A 22,099-nucleotide genomic window follows, 5' to 3' on the forward strand; every position below is an offset into this window, starting at 1 on the left:
ATTACAAAATAAAACTTCGCTTTCCTTACCCTGTAAGAAGTCTATGGACAAGGTATGAAAGCAATCCATGCTTTGGTTTATTTTCCTTAGCACTGTTTCCCCATGCAAACGTTTGCTTATACGGTAAGGAAACCAATATGTCATTTGGATGAACTATGCCTTTAAGGGAGGAAAAGCAATCACTGCCATATTGTTCCAACACTCACTCCCTTCTTCAGGAAACAGTGACGTGACTAGAAGAGACTACCCAGCAAACCAAAATTGGTTCTGTGAAGGTTCCCAGAACATCCGTTAGGTCGCGGCAAATGTTCTCATAACACAAAAACTGTCCATTGATGATGGTAGAATGTTTGTACAAAACCATTCACCTGATGTTGGAAGAACGTCCCTAGAACACGTTTGATGTGTTGTGTAGAGGTTCATGGAATGTTGACGGTTGAACTAAATTTGACAACCAATTTTAAATGAAATTAAACATTAATTTTGTTTGGCATATTTTATCATCTCAACCAATGCCATTTAGTAAAATGATCATGTGGTTTCCATGATCAGACTCCAATATGTTTTTTAAACACGCATTCAAGGATGGTTGAAGCAAGGAGCAAAACCACACCTCTACCACTTTTGTACTAACTGTGTATAAAATGGGATATGACAACAATGTACAAATGTTGTTGACCTTTCAAACATCCTTTCAGAATGATTAAATGACTAATATGTTGTTGACCTTTCAAACATCCTTTCAGAATGATTAAATGACTAATATGTTATTGACCTTTCAAACATCCTTTCAGAATGATTAAATGACTAATATGTTGTTGACCTTTCAAACATCCTTTCAGAATGATTAAATGACTAATATGTTGTTGACCTTTCAAACATCCTTTCAGAATGATTAAATGACTAATATGTTGTTGACCTTTCAAACATCCTTTCAGAATGATTAAATGACTAATATGTTGTTGACCTTTCAAACATCCTTTCAGAATGATTAAATGACTAATATGTTGTTGTTTTACAATTTCAGGAACTCTTGCTCTACCAGTCGGTTGAGATGCCCATTAAAGAAATCAAATCAAATCAAACATGTACTTGTCACATGCTTCGTAAACAACAGGTGTAGACTAACAGTGACATGCTTACTTACGGTCCCTTCCCAACAATGCAGAGATAATTTTAAAATATATATATATACAAATTATAAGCTTAGGAAAAAAATCACAATGAGTAACAATAACTTGGCTATATACATGGCGTACCAGTACCGAGTCCATGTGCAAGGGTACGAGGTATTTGAGGTAGATGATTGCATATAGGTAGGGAAAAAGTGACTAGATAACAGGATAGATAATAAACAGTAACAGCAGCATATGTGATGAGTCAAAATAGTTAGTGCAAAAAGGAATGATATTAAGTCAAAGCTAAAGATTGCAGTCTCAAACCCACATATTCTGTAGAAACAAGTGAAATGGAGGCTCAGACATACTTTACTAAAAGAAAGGAGTGTAAAAAACAACATATAATTCCTACTTTGAGACACTTGATATGGCCCCCTTTGTTTATCATGATAAGTGTTCCTAGATCAGCACTCATTAACTTGTAAACTACCTTGTAAATATGGGCCCAAAAGTACACAGCATATAAAGAGGATGGGTGAAGTAATGGTGAATAACCCAGTTATCAGTATTTCCCTCTGTTAGTTATGTCTAAGAAGGCTAAAAAGGAAGCATGGAACTCCTGACTGATCATACGGCCATATACAGGAAAAAGGATTAAAGAGGGGTTCCATGGTGGCCCAGAGGATAAAAGACCTGGCTTGGGAACCTAGCACTGCACTTTCATAACCCCACATGTGCAGATTGTTAACATCTGAAGTGTAAAAACATATGGTTGTGTTTGTATGATTAAATGTTGTCCTGTGAATTAAAGCATATGCAGATGGTCAACATCTGAAGTGTAAAAACATATGGTTGTGTTTGTATGATTAAATGTTGTCCTGTGAATTAAAGCATATGCAGATGGTCAACATCTGAAGTGTAAAAACATATGGTTGTGTTTGTATGATTAAATGTTGTCCTGTGAATTAAAGCATATGCAGATGGTCAACATATGAAGTGTAAAGAAAAATGGCTGTTTCATTCTTACAAAATTAAGGGAGTGTCCTTTGCAACCTAACTTAAACATTGCAGGAATGTCATCACAACTGAGCATATTTTGTTGTAATCTCTTGTAATGTACCCACACTGTTCCCACAATGTAATTTCCTGTTCTGGGAACCTTTAAAAACTCAGAAAGGCTGTTTTGTCAACATTCTTGCAACATCAAAAGCAATGTTTGTGCACCCTGATACAAACATTATCTGAATGTCAGCACAACTGGACAGTTTTTGCGTTTTGGGAACATATCTTTTGGGATGTCCCCACAAAGTTCCCAGCAGACTGTTACCCCAACCTAATGAAACATTCTGGGAACCTTTAAAGAACAGAGGAAATGTGTTCTAGAAACGTTCTTTCAACATCAGGCAAATGTTTTATACAAACATGGAGAATGTTCTGTGGTGGTTGTTACAGATGTTGTGCACAACATTTTAGTGAATGTTAGAACACTCCAAGGATATTTCATCTACAATGGGTCTGTCTGTCTGTCTGTCTGTCTGTCCTCCATGCTAATGAGGTCTGCAGTAACAAATTGTTGGTCTAATTGTCTGCATACATCCACCCACCCACTCCTCTTCCTCCTGGTCGATGTGTCGGAGTGGGCCCTGGGCTCCGGCTATTTTCTCACCGTGTTCAAAGAGGGTTCTGGTCTGGTACAGAGCTGTACTTTATCCTCTCTTCTCTTTCTTTAGCCAGGCAACAAATTGTGTCTGTCATATAAAACAGTGGAGCTGTTGGGAGAACTATGAGGGATTTCCTTTATTAAAAGGGGTTGTTTGCAGGACCCGGACAAGAGCAAGGCTACACAGCCCTAATATGAGAAATGACATTGGGACAAATAACTTGCAACCTTTCTTAATTGAAATGTAGACAGGATAATGCCAAGCTCTTATAACCAGATACAGTACATTATATCCTCTTATGGTCAATAGTACATCTAGATACTGTGGATCACTGTGGAAAACACTACAGTAAAATGAATATTGGTTAACCCAGAACTAAAGTCTTGCCTAATTGGTCAGATGCTCGATTAAGTTCCGGGTCCATATATGTAAGAAAAGAGATATAGCGAGGATCGGAACCGGAACAAAGTGCTCCACCTGTCACGCCCTGGTCGAAGTATGTTGTGTTTATCTTCATGTATTGGGTGATTGTCCTTAGTGTCCTTGTTCCTGTCGCTGTGTTAGTTGACACAAGTATAGGCTGTTTCGGTTTTCGTTACGTTTATTGTTTTGTAGTGTTTGTATTAATTCGTGTTTACGTTTGTTGATTAAACATGGATCGCAATCTACACGCTGCATTTTGGTCCGATCCTTGTTCCACCTCTTCGTCTGAGGAGGAGATAGAAGAGAACCGTTACAGAATCACCCACCACAAACGGACCAAGCAGCGTGTCAACAGGCAGGAGCAGCCCAAAGAGGAGATGCGCAATAAGGATTTCTGGACATGGGAGGAAATCCTCGACGGGAGAGGACCCTGGGCTAAACCAGGGGAGTGTAGCCACCCAAAGGTGCAGCAGGAGAAGAGGCAACAGGAGCAGCCCAAAGAGGAGCACAGTATGGAATATACTTCTTGGGAGGAGATAGACCGGTGGGCGGTCGACCCAGGGAATGTGCCGGTGCCCGCCTGGGATTCGATGGAGCAGTGCGCGGAAGGTTATCGGAGAATGGAGTTGGCGAAGCAAGCACGGCGACGCGGATGGAAGCCTGAGAGTCAGCCCCAAAAATGTCTTGGGGGGAGGCTCACAGGGAGTATGGCTATGCCAGGTAGGAGACCTGCGCAAACTCCCTGTGCTTACCGGGGGGCTAGAGAGACCGGGCAGGCACCGTGTTATGCAGTGGTGCGCAAGGTGTCCCCAGTGCGGGTGCATAGCCCGGTGCGGTATATTCCAGCTCCGCGTATCGGCCAGGCTAGATTGAGCGTCGAGCCAAATGCCATGAAGCCGGCTCTACGCATCTGGTCCCCAGTGCGTCTCCTTGGGCCGGCTTACATGGCACCAGCCTTGCGCTCGGTGTCTCCAGTTCGCCTGCATAGCCCAGTGCGGGCTATTCCACCTCGCCGCACTGGCAGGGCGACCGAGAGCATTCTACCGGGTAAGGTTGAGCAGGCTCGGTGCTCAAGAGCTCCAGTGCGCCTGCACGGTCCGGTCTATCCAGTAGCACCTCCACACTCCAGCCCTCCGGTAGCAGCTCCCCGCACCAGGCTTCCTGTGCGTGTTCTCGGTCCAGTCCCACCAGTGCCAGCACCACGCATCAGGCCTACAGTGCGCCTCGCCTCTCCAGCGCTGCCGGAGTCTCCCGCCTGTTCAGCGCAGCCAGATCTGCCAGCCTGCATGGAGCAGCCAGAGCTGTCAGCCTGCATGGAGCAGCCAGAGCTGTCAGTCTGCATGAAGCAGACAGAGCTGCCAGCCTGCATGGAGCAGTCAGAGCTGTCGGTCTGCATGGAGCAGCCAGAGCTGTCAGTCTGCATGGAGCAGCCAGAGATGTCAGTCTGCATGGAGCAGCCAGAGATGTCAGTCTGCATGAAGCAGCCAGAGCTGCCAGTCTGCAAGGAGCTGCCAGTCTGCCAGGAGCTGTCAGTCTGCAAGGAGCTGCCAGTCTGCAAGGAGCTGCCAGTCTGCAAGGAGCTGTCAGTCTGTAAGGAGCTGCCAGTCTGTAAGGAGCTGCCAGTCTGCAAGGAGCTGCCAGTCTGCACGGAGCCGCCAGAGCTGCCAGTCTGTAAGAAGCCGTCAGAGCTGTCAGCCTACATGGAGCAGCCAGAGCCGCCAGTCAGCGTGAAGCAGCCAGAGCCGCCAGTCAGCATGGAGCAGCCAGATCTTTCAGTCTGCCAGGATCCGCCAGTCAGCCAGACTCTTCTAGATCTGCCAGTCAGCCAGACTCTTCCAGATCCGCCAGTCAGCCAGACTCTTCCAGATCTGCCAGTCAACCAGACTCTTCTAGATCCGCCAGTCAGCCAGACTCTTCCAGATCTGCCAGTCAGCCAGACTCTTCCAGATCTGCCAGTCAACCAGACTCTTCCAGATCTGCCAGTCAACCAGACTCTTCCAGATCTGCCAGAACTTCCAGATCTGCCAGATCTGCCAGTCGGCCAGGATCTGCCAGGATCCGCCAGTCAGCCAGGATCTGCCAGTCAGCCAGGATCTGCTGAGACCACCAGCCAGCCAGGATCTGGTAGATCTATCTACCTGCCTGAGCTTCCTCTCACTCCTGAGCTTCCTCTCACTCCTGAGCTTTCTCTCACTCCCGAGCTTTCTCTCACTCCCGAACTTCCCCTCAGTCCCGAGCTGCCTCAGTCCCGAGCTGTCCTTCAGTCCCGATCTGCTCCTCAGTCCAGTGGGGTTCTGGGTGAGGACTACTAGGCCATGGTCGGCGGCGAGGGTGGACTATCCAGGGACACGAGGAGAGGGGACTAAGACATTGACTGAGTGGGGTCCACGTCCCGCGCCGGAGCCGCCACCATGGACAGACGCCCACCCGGACCCTCCCTATTGTTTTGAGGTGCGTTCGGGAGTCCGCACCTTAGGGTCGAAGTATGTTGTGTTTATCTTCATGTATTGGGTGATTGTCCTTAGTGTCTTTGTTCCTGTCGCTGTGTTAGTTGACACAAGTATAGGCTGTTTCGGTTTTCGTTACGTTTATTGTTTTGTAGTGTTTGTATTAATTCGTGTTTACGTTTGTTGATTAAACATGGATCGCAATCTACACGCTGCATTTTGGTCCGATCCTTGTTCCACCTCTTCGTCAGAGGAGGAGATAGAAGAGAACCGTTACACCACCCTTTCTCTTTGCATGTTACAGGCAAGTCTATGAGCATAATGTCCCCTCATCTTCCGAAATTCTAAACATGCTAACACCTGCCAAATTGTGATTTGTCCAAATAAGTGACAAAAAAACCTAAGCACCGGAACTAATGCTGCTGATCTCACGCATCCCGTTTTATTATGACAGATCCACGGCACCATTTATGTTTACGTCGTCTGTCCACTAAAGATAACAGTAAAAACCAAAATGGTAGATCACTTCTTGAGATGTCACTTCATATATGACATTATAATTTAGCCTGAGTATGAAAGTACTGTAATAGTCTGAAAAACTAGCCTTGAATAGTTAAAAGCTTTTCAAAGCTACCTACCAAGTTGTTCTCCACATAATTAACATCTAAAATAAGTCCTTATTTCTGCATCCTTGAAGCACATTCTTAAGAGTAGCCTGACTACTTTTTTTTGTGTGAAGATGAGTCACAAACAGTAGGAATGAGACAAGTACCAAGACCACTCTTCTTCTGGCTGCTTTCATTGTCTTATTGTATCCACAGAAAACTGCAGCCAAGGGCAACAACGGGTTGCCATTAGTGACTGAAGGCACAGTTGGCAATCTGAGAAGAGAACAAAACAACAATAAAGCCTAACAAGCTTGGAATTACTTTTAACAGAAATGAAAGGAGAATAAAATGAGCTGAAAACAAAATAAAGATTCATCACAATGGAACACCTCGGCAAGTTAGCACATCAATTAAAATGGGCATATTTTATAGGAATAGGTCATGCCTTTAATTAAATAGCAGAATACAAATCATTCAGTTGACAGTGATACTGGTTACAGACAATGGCGATATTGTCTATATAAATGCAGCTGCCACAGTATTGAAGCCATTGGATTCGGTTTATCATACTACCCTACACTAACAACGCCAACAGTGAAACTGAGAAACGTGGCTTTAAAGTTATTTTGAATAGCCAGACAAATATGTTGTAGGTAGACAAGTGATAATGCACTGATGTATAATCTTATTATTAAGTCATTTATGCATCAACCATGACCACTGACTTGACGGCCACACTGTAACACTTTACCTTGTAAATGTACAGCATTGTACAAGAAGCTACGCTAAATACTGTAATTTTGCATTACAGCAGGGATGCTGTAAAAGGTTTTACAGTAAGAAAAATAGTGCTGTATTATACAATACTGCATTATACTGTAAATGAGGCTACTGTAATCATTACAGCAACATAGCTGTATTATATAATGTCAGTAATTTTCTGGCAACTCTGCTGCCAGTATAATGCTGGTCGATCTTCTCAAGGCATTCCTAGTCGATCACCAAATATTTCTGTAGAAAGCCAACGAACAATAAAGGTTTGCGCTACTTTAAAAAAAATCGCGTTGAGCTGTTGCCGGTAGATGCACTTGATTCAAAAGTCCTGGGCGCCGAGCAATCAAAGTGTTCCCATGAGATATACTCCACCTACCTGGCGGACCGGCAAATCTGTGACTAAATCGAGTGCACCTACTACGCTGCCCAATCGGATAGCTCAAATCCCCGTGGCTACAGAGCTTCCATGACCCTGGCAACAACAGGCTACTAGCCTACGTAAGATTTAATAACTTTTAAAACCATGACTACAGATAGACTGTCAACGAATACAGCAAAGAGCTGCTGTTTTTATGAATGAGTTCATGTTTAAGTTTATATTCAGCACTGTCACTGTTTTTATTCAACACTATTACAAAACGCGCTTCTCCGTACTTCCGCTCGGGCTGCAGCTGCAATGAGTGAGTAGCAAAGTATCGATATTGTTATTAGCAGCTCGTCGTGTAGATTTTAATATTAAGGAATATTTAACTTTCTCTGGTCATAGGAACAACATGAATTTGTGCATGAGGCAGATGCGGTGCGACTCGAGATGCGCCATCAGGTGGAGACGGTGTCCCCTCTCTGGTCAGTCTCACCGGAGGAAAGGAAGGAGAGAGCAGGGACCATGAGAGGCGGTTGGGAAAAATACTTTTGAACGGTCATCCAACTCTGAATTCCAAGTCGGAAACTCAGGCATCTTTCTAGAGCTCTGACTTTTCGACCTGAAGATCACTGACATTGTGATTTGACCTCGTTGACCATCCGATGCAGGTACCATCAGTCCAGTAAAATAAAAAATAAAATTATTTCAATTCATGCTCCACAGTGCCTCACAAGTGCTAAACCAACTGATCTATTTTGTTATCAAAGCTCGAGTTTTGAAATATAGTATGGTCTGATTAACAATATTGGCAGGCCAATCATATAGCCAATATGCTGTGATAATGTATTAGGCTTACTGCCCAAACCTCATTCCTACAAAACTGTTTGTGTGAGGTTAATGTAAATAAAAAAATATATATGAGCAGTAGATTTTAGCTTGCTTTTTGACTGCGAAAGTGGTGACCACTGATATAGCATGTTACTGTAATCAGTTTTGCTGTACCAATAATGTCATCTTTATACGGTAATTGTAATGAATAAATTACATTTACTGGGGAGAGACTGGGTTTGTATTACCACAATTGCATGGGATTGGTGCAAGCAGGTTGGCACCAACATAAAGTATCCTAATAGTGTGTTGGGCCACCAAAAGCCAGAACAGCTTCAATGCATCGTGGCATAGATTCTACAAGTGTCTGGGACTCTATTGGAGGGATGCAACACCATTCTTCCACAAGAAATTCCATAATTTGGTGTTTTGTTGATGGTGGTAGAAAATGCGGTCTCAGGCTTCACTCCAGAAGCTCCCATACATGTTCAATTGGGTTGATGCTCATCAAATCCATTTATTGACCACTCGTGCTCTGTGGATGGGTGCATTGTCCTTCTATGGGGGCATAGCCAAAGTGGCCAAAATAATAGCCTGCCTAAGCATTTTTATTCATGACCCTAAGCATGATGGGATGTTAAATGTTTAATTAACTCAGGAACCACAACGGTGTGGAAGCACCTGCTTTCAGTATACCATGTATCCCTCATTTACTCAATTCTTTAAATTATTTTGGCAGTTACATACAGCACCAGTCAAAAGTTTGGACACACCTACTCATTCAAGGGTTTTTCTTTATTTTTACTGTTTTCTACATTGTAGAATAATAGCGAAGACATCAAAACTATAAAATAACACATATGGAATCATGTAGTAACCAAAAAAAGTTTTCAACAAATCAAAATATATTTGAGATTCTTCAAAGTAGCCACCCTTTGCCTTAATGACAGCTTTGCACACTCTTGGCATTCTCTCAACCAGCTTCACATGGAATGCTTTTCCAACAGTCTTGAAGGAGTTCCCACATATGCTGAGCACTTGTTGGGTGTTTTCTCTTCACTCTGCGGTCCGACTCATCCCAAACAATCTCAATTTGGTTGAGGTCGGGTATTTGATATTTGTGGAGGCCAGGTCTTCTGATGCAGCACTCCATCACTCTCCTTCTTGGTCAAATAGCCCTTACACAGCCTGGAGGTGTGTTTTGGGTCATTGGCTTGTTGAAAAACAAATAATAATCCCACTAAGTGCAAACCTGCTGCAGAATGCTGTGGTAGCCATGTTGGTTAAGCGTGCCTTGAAAATGTAATGGCGCCGGAGGAGATGGCAGGGCTCTTAACCAATTGTGATCTTGTGTGTGTTATTTTTCTCACTTTATTTGTAACTTATTTTTACCGAAAAGAGCTTCTGGATATCAGGACAGCGATTACTCCCTTCGTACTGGATGAAGATTTTTTCTTTAACCTCTCTCAGGTATGTGGGATGCTAGCGTCGAATTCAAATACAGAAACAACCATTATAAAAATTCAGAAAACAAAACAAAAACAAAATATTTTACACAGGTTTAAATATGAACTTCTTGTGAATCCAACCACGGTGTGGCTACTTTGAAGAATCTCAAATGTAAAATATATTTTGATTTGTTTAACACTTTTGGTTACTACATGATTCCATATGTGTTATTTCATAGGTTTGATGTCTTCACAATTATTCTACAATGTAGAAATAAAGAAAACCCCTTGAATGAGTATGTGTGTTCAAACATTTGACTGGTACTGTATATAAACAGTGCATTCAGACCCCTTGACTTTTTTCACATTTTGTTACGTTACAGCCTTATTCTAAAATGGATAATTTTAATCTACACACAATACCCTATAATGACAAATATATTTTTTGCAAAAATAAAAAACAGAAATACCTTATTTAAATAGGTATCCGGACCCTTTGCTATGAGACTCGAAATTGAGCTCAGGTGCATCCTGTTTCCATTGACCATCCTTGAGATGTTTCTACAACTTGATTGGAGTCGACCTGTGGTAAATTCAATTGATTGGACATGATTTGGAAAGGCACACACCTGTCTATGTAAGGTAACACAGTTGACAGTGCATGTCAGAGCAAAAACCAAGCCAGGTCGAAGGAATTGTGTTGAGGCACAGATCTGGTGAATGGTGCCAAAAATGTCTGCAGCATTGAAGGTCCCTAAGAACACAGTGGCCTCCATAATTCTTAAATGGAAAAAGTTTGAAACCACCAAGACTAGAGCTGGCCGCCCGGCCACACTGAGCAATTGGGGGAGAAGGTTCTTGGTCAGGGAGGTGACCAAGAACCCGATGGTCACTCTGACAGAGCTTTAGAGTTCCTCTGTGGAGATGTGAAAACCTTCCAAAAGGACAACCATCTCTGCAGCACTCCACCAATCAAGCCTTTATGGTAGATTGGCCAGACGAAAGCCACTCCTCAGTAAAAGGCACATGAAGGCCCGCTTGGCACGTAAAGACTCTCAGACCATGAGAAACAAGATTCTTCAATCTCATGAAACCAAGATTGAACTCTTTGGCCTGAATGCCAAGTGCCAAGTCCGGAGGAAACCTGGCACCATCCCTATGGTGAAGCATGGTGGTGGCAGAATCATGCTGTGGGGACGTTTTTCAGGGACTGGTACACTAGTCAGGATCGAGGGAAAGATGAACAGAGAAAAGTACAGAGAGATCCTTGATGAAAACCTGCTCTAGAGCACTCAGGATCTCAGACGGGGGTGAAGGTTCACCTTCCACAGGACAACGACCATAAGCACACAGCCAAGACAACGCAGGAGTGGCTTCGGGGCAAGTCTCTGAATGTCTTTGAGTGGCCCAGCCAGAGCCTGGACATGAACCTGATCGAACATCTCTGGAGAGACCTGAAAATAGCTGTGCAGCGACGCTCCCCATCCAACCTGACAGAGCTTGAGAGGATCTGTAGAGAAGAATGGGAGAAACTCCCCAAATACAGGTGTGCCAAGTTTGTAGAGTAATACTCAAGAAGACTCAATGCTGTAATCGCTGCCAAAGGTGCTTCAACAAAGTACATAAAGGGTCTGAATACTTATTTAAATGTAATATCTGTTTTTTATCTTGAATTTTTGTCATTATGGGGTATTGTGTGTAGATTGATGAGGGAATAAATAAAACATCTATTTTAGAATAAGGCTGTAACATAAAATGTACTGGGCATAACAGACCAAGGACATGGCACATACTCCACTATTAAATGTTTTCGACTCACTTCCACTCCAATCTGTCCCCTATACACATTTACTGTTGGTGCCACATACCAGTTCAATTGGTACAGCACTCTCACTCACGGGTAAAACAAATGTAGCATCTTACAAGGCACTCCTCAAAATATGTTAATGAGCCCGAAACAACAATAGCATGCAAACACTAGTGGTCAAAAGGTTTTTGGTGGTCCAAAAATACGGTAGGGTACTGTATTCTGTGGGTTGGAATTACAGTACTATTTCAAATCCAGTACTTCTTTAAAGTAATGATCTGTTAAACCAACATTTCATTGAAATTTACTGTATAATTTACCAGTTACATCTAAAATCACCCAGAGTGCATTGCGATTTAGGTCAATTTACTGAAATGAATTATACGGTACATTGCTGTTAGTTTTATTGTATAATAGTCCACTGTAAAAACAACAAGATTTTTTAACAGTGTTGCCATAGAATGAAAAAATGTTGCTCCTGTATTATGGGTCATATCTTTTGAACTGTTTGGGCTATAAACAAGACATTTTCTCTATAGCAATGGTGCAAACATAACTGTCACTGATCTGATATAAATGTTTTTTTTTTCTCACTATGGCACCCAGAAGCTGCAGTACAGCAAAGCCTAATCATTACAACCATTTATTATCTAGGTGATTTTATTTGTATTACTAAAATGGACTGAGTTTACCTGACAGCATGAGATTGACGCCTTAAACTGAAAATGTTAATCTACTGTAGGCATAAACTATTACTGTAAAGAAATAAAGTATGTTAGAGTCATTTTTACAATGCTTATTTTACCCATAATGCAATGTGATCTATAGGATTAATTCTGTAAAACACATTTAAGGTATTTTACAGTGATTTCTACCGTGTGTTATTGTTAAATTACAGAAAAGTTTTACAGTGCATATCAACCAACTATGCAATATGCCAGCCAGTATGCCATGGTCACTCCTGTACATCCCTAGCTGTAAGTAGCCTCCCCATAGCAGCCATATGCTGAATAATGCATGATGTGTCAGAGTTGTCAGTCTGTTGCTGTCTGTCAGTGCAATGTGCCACCGGCCATCACTTTGTTGTACAGGGATGATATGCCACAGAGACACACACACACACACACACACTAGTGATGCATGGGTTATATTCGCGAGGGCGGTCGAGTTTAGTGTTATGAAATATTGGGTGGGTGGCGGGCGGGTTGAATAAATGGAAAATAATACATAAAAAAACATGAATGTATCAATCTTGTGCAAAATCTATTGGCTACATTGAGGTTTTTCTTTCATTCTTTTTAAGATATCTGGCCTTAGTGCATAAGCCTAAGCTTTAGGGTCTCACTGTATGCCTGTAAAATAACCTACACGTGAATAGCCAATGGTTTTGGGAATGGGCTGAAAAAGTAAGGACAATGTCAGAGCTGAATGCAATAAGAGAAAAGCTGTGAAATGGAGATTTGACAATAAAGAGAAGGGAGGGCCAGAAAAGTCATGTTTGGGAAAGATTTGGTGAAGTTGTAAAAGAGGATGTTATGTGTGATGATTGTGAGGCGCTGTATAAATCCCACAGTCACAAGACGGGACTTCAAATAGGCCTATGGCACGTCAAGGGAACTGTTCAGATGGGTTAAATGGAAACTGAAATCTGGCCACTGACTCTAGATCTATAACCTCTCACATAGCCTTAATATTAACTCCTGCAGAATGAAGCATTTCTTGCAATAAAATGATAAACCAAATGTACACTTTCCCTCGGGAACAGGAATGGAGAAATATGACTTATTTCTTTCAGAGAATGCAAAGGCACAGTTATGCAGAGGTGCTCTCTTTATCAGCATCATAAACGGTGATAGTATTTCAACCACATCAAATATGAAACCAAGCTCAATTTAAATCTTATCAGAGACATGTTGGGTCATTTTCTCAGCTTTCAATTGCCATTCAACCGGTCACTTGGACATTTTGTACAATAATTTTTGGGGGTATTTTTTTTGTGTGCATTTTCTCACCGGTCCCTAAATGTCTTTGCTCTGCGAAAGAAGCAGAGATGACAGAGAAAACTTTACCGATGTCAACTAAATTGAAGCATTGATTTCATTCTAGTGATTTATTACATTATTCTGGTGAGCAAGGGTTTATTTTGTTTTCTAGGGCAACATACATGAGAAGCTGCATGTATCTAATAATAGGCAAGTTGACTAACAAACAGCCTACCAAAATGTCAGAAACATCTTATTTGGCAAAGAATCCTACACCCGCTGTAAAATAAACGTTCTGCCATTTTTGACTGTAGTTTCAGCACATTTGTTCTATATTTGCAGGTGAGAGTTGGGTGCGGGCCTCAGATTTTCACTTTATCACATGTAGTTGGGCGGTTGAGGAAGGATTATTAGAAATTATGGGAAGGTGCAGGTGAACAAACAGCTGACCCATGCACCACTAACACACACAAAGGTGACATCATGGGCTCTGAGGACTCCAGCTCTTGGCTGTAAGATGTGTGTGTGTGTGTGTGTGTGTGTGTGTGTGTGTGTGTGTGTGCAGGCGTCCGTGTGTGTGTGTATGTGTGTGTCTATACTCACTCTGTGTTTTAGGACCTCTCTCTCAGCTGTCATAGGCAGGCAGCCTACCACTGTTCTTGAGTCAGTGTGTGTCCCAGGGGGGAACTAAAAGCAGCACAGTGGGTCGGTGGGGGGGAGCGGGCCGCTGTGAAAGCTTTTCCATGTTCAGCCACCGCCTTACTCGACCTCGCCTCGCCCTCCAGGCAGGATGAAGGGAGCTAACCCTAGCGCCCACCTCTCCCTAGTCTCTCTCTCTCACTTTCTCTCTCTTTCTCAGTTTCTCCCCCTTTCTCCCTCACGCTCTCTCTTTCCATCACTCTCTCTTTCTCTGTTTCTACCCCTCTTTGTTCTTTCGCTCTCTCTGCTCTCTCTCCATCCCTCTATTTCTCTCCTAGAGTGAGTACTGGGGAGTTTTACATTAGGAGTGGGAACAGTGTGAACTCCAGTATGAACTGCTCCTATCCAGCAGAGTGAGTTCTCTCTGGGAGCACGTCACTGCGTTAAGAGACACATGGCGACTCGGACTGACTCCTCCAGTCTATCCACGGACTGACTGTCCGGTGAGGTCTCTGCAGTACAGTAGCAGTGGCTAGAGGCCTCCAGAGGTGGCTCCAGCTCTGTGTTGAGGGCACTCAGGGCAAGAGCTGTCACAAGCCTGACGGGGCTGGAGACAGAGTGGAAAGGCGGGAAAGACTATCGGAGGGGAAATGCACAGCTCTGGAGATAGAAGAGAAAGACAGCTGCAGAAGTGGTGACAAACGCCTTGTCAACTGAGGCACCCTCTCTGGGAATCTTTTTGAGTGTGTTTGTGTTCTCAAACCTTTACTGTTTGAATTATAATCAACGTTGATGATTAACTGTTGGGAAGATAGGAGCCCAAAATAAACAGAGGCCTGAGCTCAACAACATCGTCACAGTTTCCCCTCATTCTGTGATTAGACTGACAGTCATTCTGCTCCACAACTGTTTGTTTGTCACTAATTACACTCTGAGAATTCCATTCTAAATGGTTCTATTAAGCAAAAAAAGAACATCTCACAATTTCCCCTTTTAGCAGCTGTTCCTTGTCCACAGTACAGAATGTTCCAGATTCTATAGAGGAAAAATTGTGAAGGCGAAGCCCAGCCTAGTGAAGGTAATGAAATGGTTGAGAGCTCTGACCGTATCATTACTAGGATACATGGTCATCAGAGCTGGTCCACTACAGAGGTGGATAAGAGATCATGGTTATTATGCTCCTAACACCAGCCAGCTTTCCAGCATTCCATTCAGCCGTCCTCAGCATCACAGAACAGGACAGAACAGCACCTTGAGAAAAGTAATTTGCTTTAAGACAGGCAGTAAAATGGTACGCCTCATAAAGGTCCTTTATGTGCAATCAATACCTGCAGCTCAGCAGCTCTCTGTTTCTGCCCTGTCTGGGAGCTTGAGAAACAGAGTCTCAAACTGTCATGTCTCTGATTTCTATTAGCTTTCACTGTTGTCTTGTCCTGACAGCTATTCTCCTATGTACGACATGCTGAAAGCAAAGTATCTGTTGTATAGATCAGGTATAAGGAGCTGCTATATGAGCCCCTTTCCCATGATGCTCCCACATAAGCCACTACAGATGGAAATATCTACGAAAACAGAATACAATCAATGGATATAGGATGAGTTGTTTGCATAGCGGTACATCTGTACATCCTTGAGAGAGGACATCAGTTCTGTATGGTGAATCCATGATAACAATGACGGAGAAATCTCAACATGAGACCTGGATGGAGTCTGAGGACAAAGTAAGGGAAATAATCTCGGAGAAACTGAAGATGGACCACAGGAAGATTGAGGTGGAGTGCGCACACAGGATTGGAAAACCCACCACCGGCCCAGGAGACAGGCCCAGGACGATAGTGGTCAAGGTCCTGAAGTTCAAGGACAATGTAGATGTTCTGGAAAGAGCCAAGAACTTGAGAGGAATGTACATCTTCCTCAATGAGGACTATCTTGAAGCTGTGAGCCAGAAGAGGAAACAACTTATCCCAGCAATGAAAGCTGCTTGAGCATGTGGGGACATGGCTACATCCTCAATGACAGGCTCATTGTCCACCATCCCTCCCAAAAGCCTCGAAGAGATGAGCGAGCCAAGCCTATGGGTTCGTAGCTTCAACCCCACAGCACACACCAACTGATTAATGGACTGCTGAATGTAGATATGTTTTTCTCTTACTTTGTTTGCTATTTTGCATATTATCATAAGGTACCCAGGAAAGGGCTGAAAATAGCTCATATTGTATGTATCTTTAGAAATAAGGTTCATGAAATCAATAACTTGCTAAGATCAGATAACATTCATATATTAGCGATTTATGATACTCACTGAGATAATCATTTGATGATACAGCAGTAGCAATACAAGGATATAACATCTATAGAAGTGACAGAAATGCTTATGGGGAGGTGTTACTGTATACAGTGCCTTTGGAAAGTATTCAGACCCCTCATTATAAACTGATAATCTTTTTTTTCACTCATTAATCTATACACAATGCCCCACAATGCCAAAGCAAAAATAGTTTTTTTAAAATTTTGCTAATTTATTAAAAATAAAAACTGAAAAATCACATTTATTTAAGTATTCAGACCCTTCACTCAGTACTTTGTTGAAGCACCATTGGCAGCGATTACAGCCTTGAGTCTTCTTGGGTATGACGCTACAAGCTTGTCACACATGTATTTGGAGAGTTTCTCCCATTCTTCTCTGCAGATCCTCTCAAGCTCTGTCAGGTTGGATGGGGAGCGCCTAGTGGTTAGAACGTTGGACTAGTAACCGAAAGGTTGCAAGATAGAATCCCCGAGCTGACAAGGTACAAAATCTGTCTTTCTGCGCCTGAACAAGGCAGTTAACCCACTGTTCCTAGGTCAACATTGAAAATAAGAATTTGTTCTTAACTGACTTGCCTAGTTAAATAAAGGTAAAATAAAAAATTAGGTGCCTTTTGGCAAACTCCAAGCGGGCTGTCATATGCCTTTCACTGAGGAGTGGCTTCCGTCTGGCCACTCTACCGTAAAGGCCTGATTGGTGGAGTGCTGCAGAGATGGTTGTCCTTCTGGAAGGTTCTCCCATCTTGATCACCTCCCTGAACAAGGCCATTTTCCCCCGATTGCTCAGTTTGGCTGGGCGGCCAGCTCTAGGAAGTCTTGGTTACAAACTTCTTCCATTTAAGAATGATGGAGGCCACTGTGTTCTTTGGGAACTTCAATGCTGCATTTTTTGGTACCCTTCCCCAGATCTGTGCCTCGACACAATCCTATCGCAGAGCTCTACGGACAATTCCTTCGACCTCATGGCTTGGTTTTGGTCTGACATGCACTTTCAACTGTGGGACCTTATATAGACAAGTGTGTGCTGTTTCTGTTTTTAATTTCTAAAAACTTGGTTTTTGCTTTGTCATTATGGGGTATTGTGTATAGATTGCTGAGGATTTTTTATAAATTTAATCCATTTTAGAATAAGGCTGACAGTCAGTATCAAAATAATATGTGTGAAATGCCTGTAAGAGATGTAAACAGAGAGGTCTACTTTCTTAGGGACCTGAATATTGACTGGTTTACATCAAGCTGTCCGCTCAAGAGGAAGCTTCTCACTGTAAACAATGCCTGTAATCTGGTTCAGGTTATTAATCAAACTCACAGGGTGTTTACAAACATTACTAATATTGTAAAACTTTGTTCTAAAGCTGTATCCGTACCCATTGGATGCAGTGATCACAATATAGTGAATATTTCCAGGAAAGCCAAAGTTCCAAAAGCTGTGACTCTTACGTGGAAGATGTTAAAAATATTTATGAAATTGCTTCTTCCAATTATTGATAAACATGCACATCTTAAGAAACTGACTGTTAGAACTGTTTTAATGCCCCATAAATTGATGAGGAATTTAAAAACTGTATATTTGAAAGAGATGGGGCAAAAGAATTTGCTAATAAGTCTGGCTGCACATCTGACTGGCCGACTTACTGCGAATTGAGAAATGTTGTGACTGAACTAAACCAACAGAAAAAGAAACTGTATTATATAGTCAAGGTCAATGACATAAAGAATGATGGAAAACAACTTTAGAGTACTTTAAATGCAATTATGGGCAGAAGGACAAAGAGAAAATGAGAAAATGTACATTTGAGAAAATGTATGTGTTATGGCTTTTCAACCTCTGCCATATCGTGGATTCAGAGCTGTCTATCTAATATAACTCAGATGGTTGTCTTTAATGGAAGCTTCCCTAATGTCACACATGTAAAGTGTGGTGCACAGGGCAGCTCTCTAGGCCCTCTACTCTTTTCTATTTTTACCAATGACCTGCCACTGGCATAAAAAAATGCACGGGTGTCCATGTATGCTGATGATTCAACCATATACACATCAGCAACCACAGCTAATGAAGTCACTGAAATCCTTAACAAAGAGTTTGTCTGTTTCGTAATGGGTGGCCAGTAATAAAATTATTCTGAACATCTCTAAAACTAAGAGCATTGTATGTGGTACAAATCATTCCCTAAGATCTAGACCTCAGCTGAATCTGGTAATAAATTGTGGGGCTGTTGAACAAGTTGAGGAGACTAAATTACTTAGTGTTAACAATCATATAGGTTCAATGGTTGTAAAGATGGGGAGAGGTCTGTCTGTAATAAAGAGATGCCCTGCTTTTTTGACACCACACTCCACAAAGCAAGTCCTACAGGCTCTTATCTTGATTATTGTCCAGTCATATAGTCAAGTACTGCAAAGAAAGACCTAGTTAAGTTGCAGCTGGTCCAGAACAGAATTGCACGTCTTGCTCTTCATTGCAATCAGAGGGCTAATATTAATACTATGCATGCCAGTCTCTCTTGGCTAATAGTTGAGGAAAGACTGGTTGCGTCACTTCTTGTTTTTATAAGAAAATTAATGTTTTGGAAATTCTTGTTTGCATACTCAACTTACACACACCGCTGACACACACACCAGACATGCCACCAGGGGTCTTTTCACAGTCCCCAGATCCAGAACAAATTCAAGGAAACGTACAGTATTATTCAGAGCCATGAGTGCATGGAACTCCCATCTTATATAGCGCAAGTGAACAGAACCTGGTTTCAAAAAACAAATAAAGCAACACCTCACGGCACAATGACTCTCCCCCATGTGACCTACTTATTGTGTGCATGCACTGACGTGTATGTGTAACTGATAGATACACACACTACATGGTAATGATTTTAAATGTCACATGTATGTGAATTGTAAAGTATTTTGTCTGTAATGTATTTTTCGTTATGTGTCAGACCCCAGTAAGACTAGCTGTCGCTACTGGCGTCGGCTATTGGGGATCCTAATAAATCAAATATAATACTTGGCAAAGACAAAGATAAAAATTATGCACTATAACGAACAGTGCATCAGTGTCAGTGTGCTATTGTAATTAATATCAGGTGTGATGCAGACAGAGTCATTCCCATAGTGCTACAACTGCAGTTCAAATCCTCAAATGGCCCATTAGAACAGGAACTAGCTCATTAGTCACCACAGAACAGAACCCAGCCACACAGGGGATAAAGGAGAATGAACAGGCGAAATGGGGAAAGTAAGAGCCATGTATTTATGGATAATGGTTCTGGGGAAACTGAAGACTGGTGCTTTTTGTGAAAACAACAGCTGGTGAATAGTGGAAATAGCTCAGTAACACTTTAGTTATACACTCTAAAAATTAGGGGTTCAACAAGATTCCTTCTAAAATCCTCAAAGTTCTTCAAAGAACCTTAGGGTACTTGGCACTGAAAATTGCCCCCAAAAGGTTTTTCCAAGAACCCAATAGGAGGTGGGGTTCATCGAGGAACCTCCTAAGTTGGTGGTGGTTCTTGCAGGAACCTAACTGCCCAACTGAAACATTTGTATTTTAATTTGAAAGGACTGAAAAATGTAAAGATCTCCTCAATTTAAGGTAAGGGTTGTCCCTTGTATGAACTAAATTAAAGGGTTATTCAAATAACTTATTTCAATTTGAAGAACCTCTAAAGGATACTCCAGCAACCTTTGCTTTTTAAAGTGTATCACATGTCATTTTTACAGTGAGCGTGTAAAGACGGTCAGTAAGGGCCAACACTTACAATGGAAATCAGTCTCATTTGATGTCTCAGTCAAATGCCTTCCAATAGAACACAAGACAATTGCAAGTTGCTACAATAAGTATTTTAAACAAGCATGCAGATGACATCATGGGCTCTGAGGATCCGAGCTCAGGCTGTTCTATTGAGAGAACTAAATAAATTCTGACACCAAAGTGATGATAACACTGAAAGTATCATCTTAAGATTTTTTTTAGCAAACAACGTCTCATCTTGAGTCATTCCTTCTTCAAATACAAATCAAATCTATCTGAAGAACTCCACAGCTCACCTCTTCCCTCCTACTTTATATTCTGTGTAGTCTTGATGCAGTGTTTTAATTAGAGGACTGCAGACTAGACAGAGAGGAAGTCTTACCTGTCTCACACCTCTTCCCTGTGAAGCCTTGCTGGCAGATGCAGTTGTTTGGGGAGATGCAGGTTCCTCCATTCTGGCACAGGCCATCGCACATCGCTAGAGGACCACAGGTATCACACAGCCATTATTCAATATTAACTTAGATAGATTACAATTTTAATTAGGACTGTAGTATGTATTTGGATACAGTTGATGGGCTCATTTACTAATGTGATTTAATATATCATTACAGTTCTTAAACATTTTTCTTAGTAATGATTAATGTAATTGAGAGAGATAAAATAATGACGTACTTTTTGGACGTTAGTAATGGTCTACAAGAGACTATCTGTACTTTATCTGTCTGTGTGTGGTTCTGGTCAGTGGAGCTTACCTTTGCAGACGGTGCCATTACCAGTGTATCCTGGCTTACAGGAGCAACTGTGCCCTCCCACCTTGTTGAAACAGAGGGCATTCTGGTCGCAGCTGTGTAGTCCACTCACACACTCATCATGCTCTGGAACAGAAAAACAAACAGACAGAACAGCACCTTTAAGACCAAAACAAAACTTCACCTTACACAGGTCAATCACACCGTAACAGCACCTGAGCCAAACTAAACGTCACCTTACACAAGTCAATAACACCATAACAGCACCTTTAAGACCAAAACAAAACCTTACCTGGCCCTCTATTTTACAGAGGTCAATCACACCTTAACAGCACCTTTGAGACCAAAACAAAACCCCCTTAGATAGGTGAATCACACCTTAGCAACACCTTTAAGACCAAAACTAAACTTCACCTGGCCTTCTTTATGTGACTCGTTTCAGAAAACTAGTTGTATGTTGCACGTCACTACTTCACAGAAGCGGCATTTGAACGTAAACATTTATTATTTTATAAAAATGTGTTTTGGCATAAATACCTTCTGGAACATGTGAACTTTCATGTGTCTTAACAACAAACATGTATTCCATCCATAAAAACGATTCAAATTGTTAAATTACGAGGCTAGTTGGTTTAGCCACAGGAAAAGACAGGAACCTTCCCGCTAGCAATGATTGGCTGAGATAATGGATGGGCTGGACATGCCCATCTGGAGATGAGTTTGGATTGGTCTTCCATGTTCCATGTTTCTGTCTGTAATGTGAGCTGTTCAGTATGTGTTGACAGTCCTTTCTACCGTGACGTTTTTGAAAGATATAACATTAGACATCGAGAACTACAAAAGTTTAGCTAATTTTCCCAACAACATTGATGCCCTGAATTTAGCAGGCTCTATCGACAGATCAGTTACATTCTGAACACGCCACGGTCAGTGTGAACTGGAGTGACTTGACACAATGCTGGCCAAACAAGATGTATCTAGAAACAAAACAGAGTTAAATGGTGCCAGTCTGCCATGAAGCATTCATCCAGCTGCGTGTATTTTACCATGTGGTTCAGAGGAGAAACCAAACTGCCACGAATGACTTATCATCGAATAGATATGTGAAAAACACCTTGAGGATTGATTCTAAACAACATTTGCCATGTTTCTGTCGATATTATGGAGTTAATTTGGAAAAAAGTTTG

General features: G+C 42.0%; 1 protein-coding gene across 1 annotated transcript in view; it reads right to left on the minus strand.

Moving 5' to 3' along the window:
- LOC115134411 (protein kinase C-binding protein NELL2a-like) overlaps positions 1–22,099 on the minus strand; it is a 104,633-nt gene that overhangs the window by 28,875 nt on the left and 53,659 nt on the right. The window contains exons 14-15 of the mRNA XM_029668345.2: positions 20,916–21,038; positions 20,543–20,638 (exon numbers count right to left, since the gene is read on the minus strand). Coding sequence (XP_029524205.1) covers positions 20,543–20,638; positions 20,916–21,038 — 219 coding nt within the window. The remainder of the gene's footprint in view (positions 1–20,542; positions 20,639–20,915; positions 21,039–22,099) is intronic.

Source organism: Oncorhynchus nerka, linkage group LG9a (assembly GCF_034236695.1).
Source record: "Oncorhynchus nerka isolate Pitt River linkage group LG9a, Oner_Uvic_2.0, whole genome shotgun sequence".
Classification (NCBI taxonomy): domain Eukaryota; kingdom Metazoa; phylum Chordata; class Actinopteri; order Salmoniformes; family Salmonidae; genus Oncorhynchus; species Oncorhynchus nerka.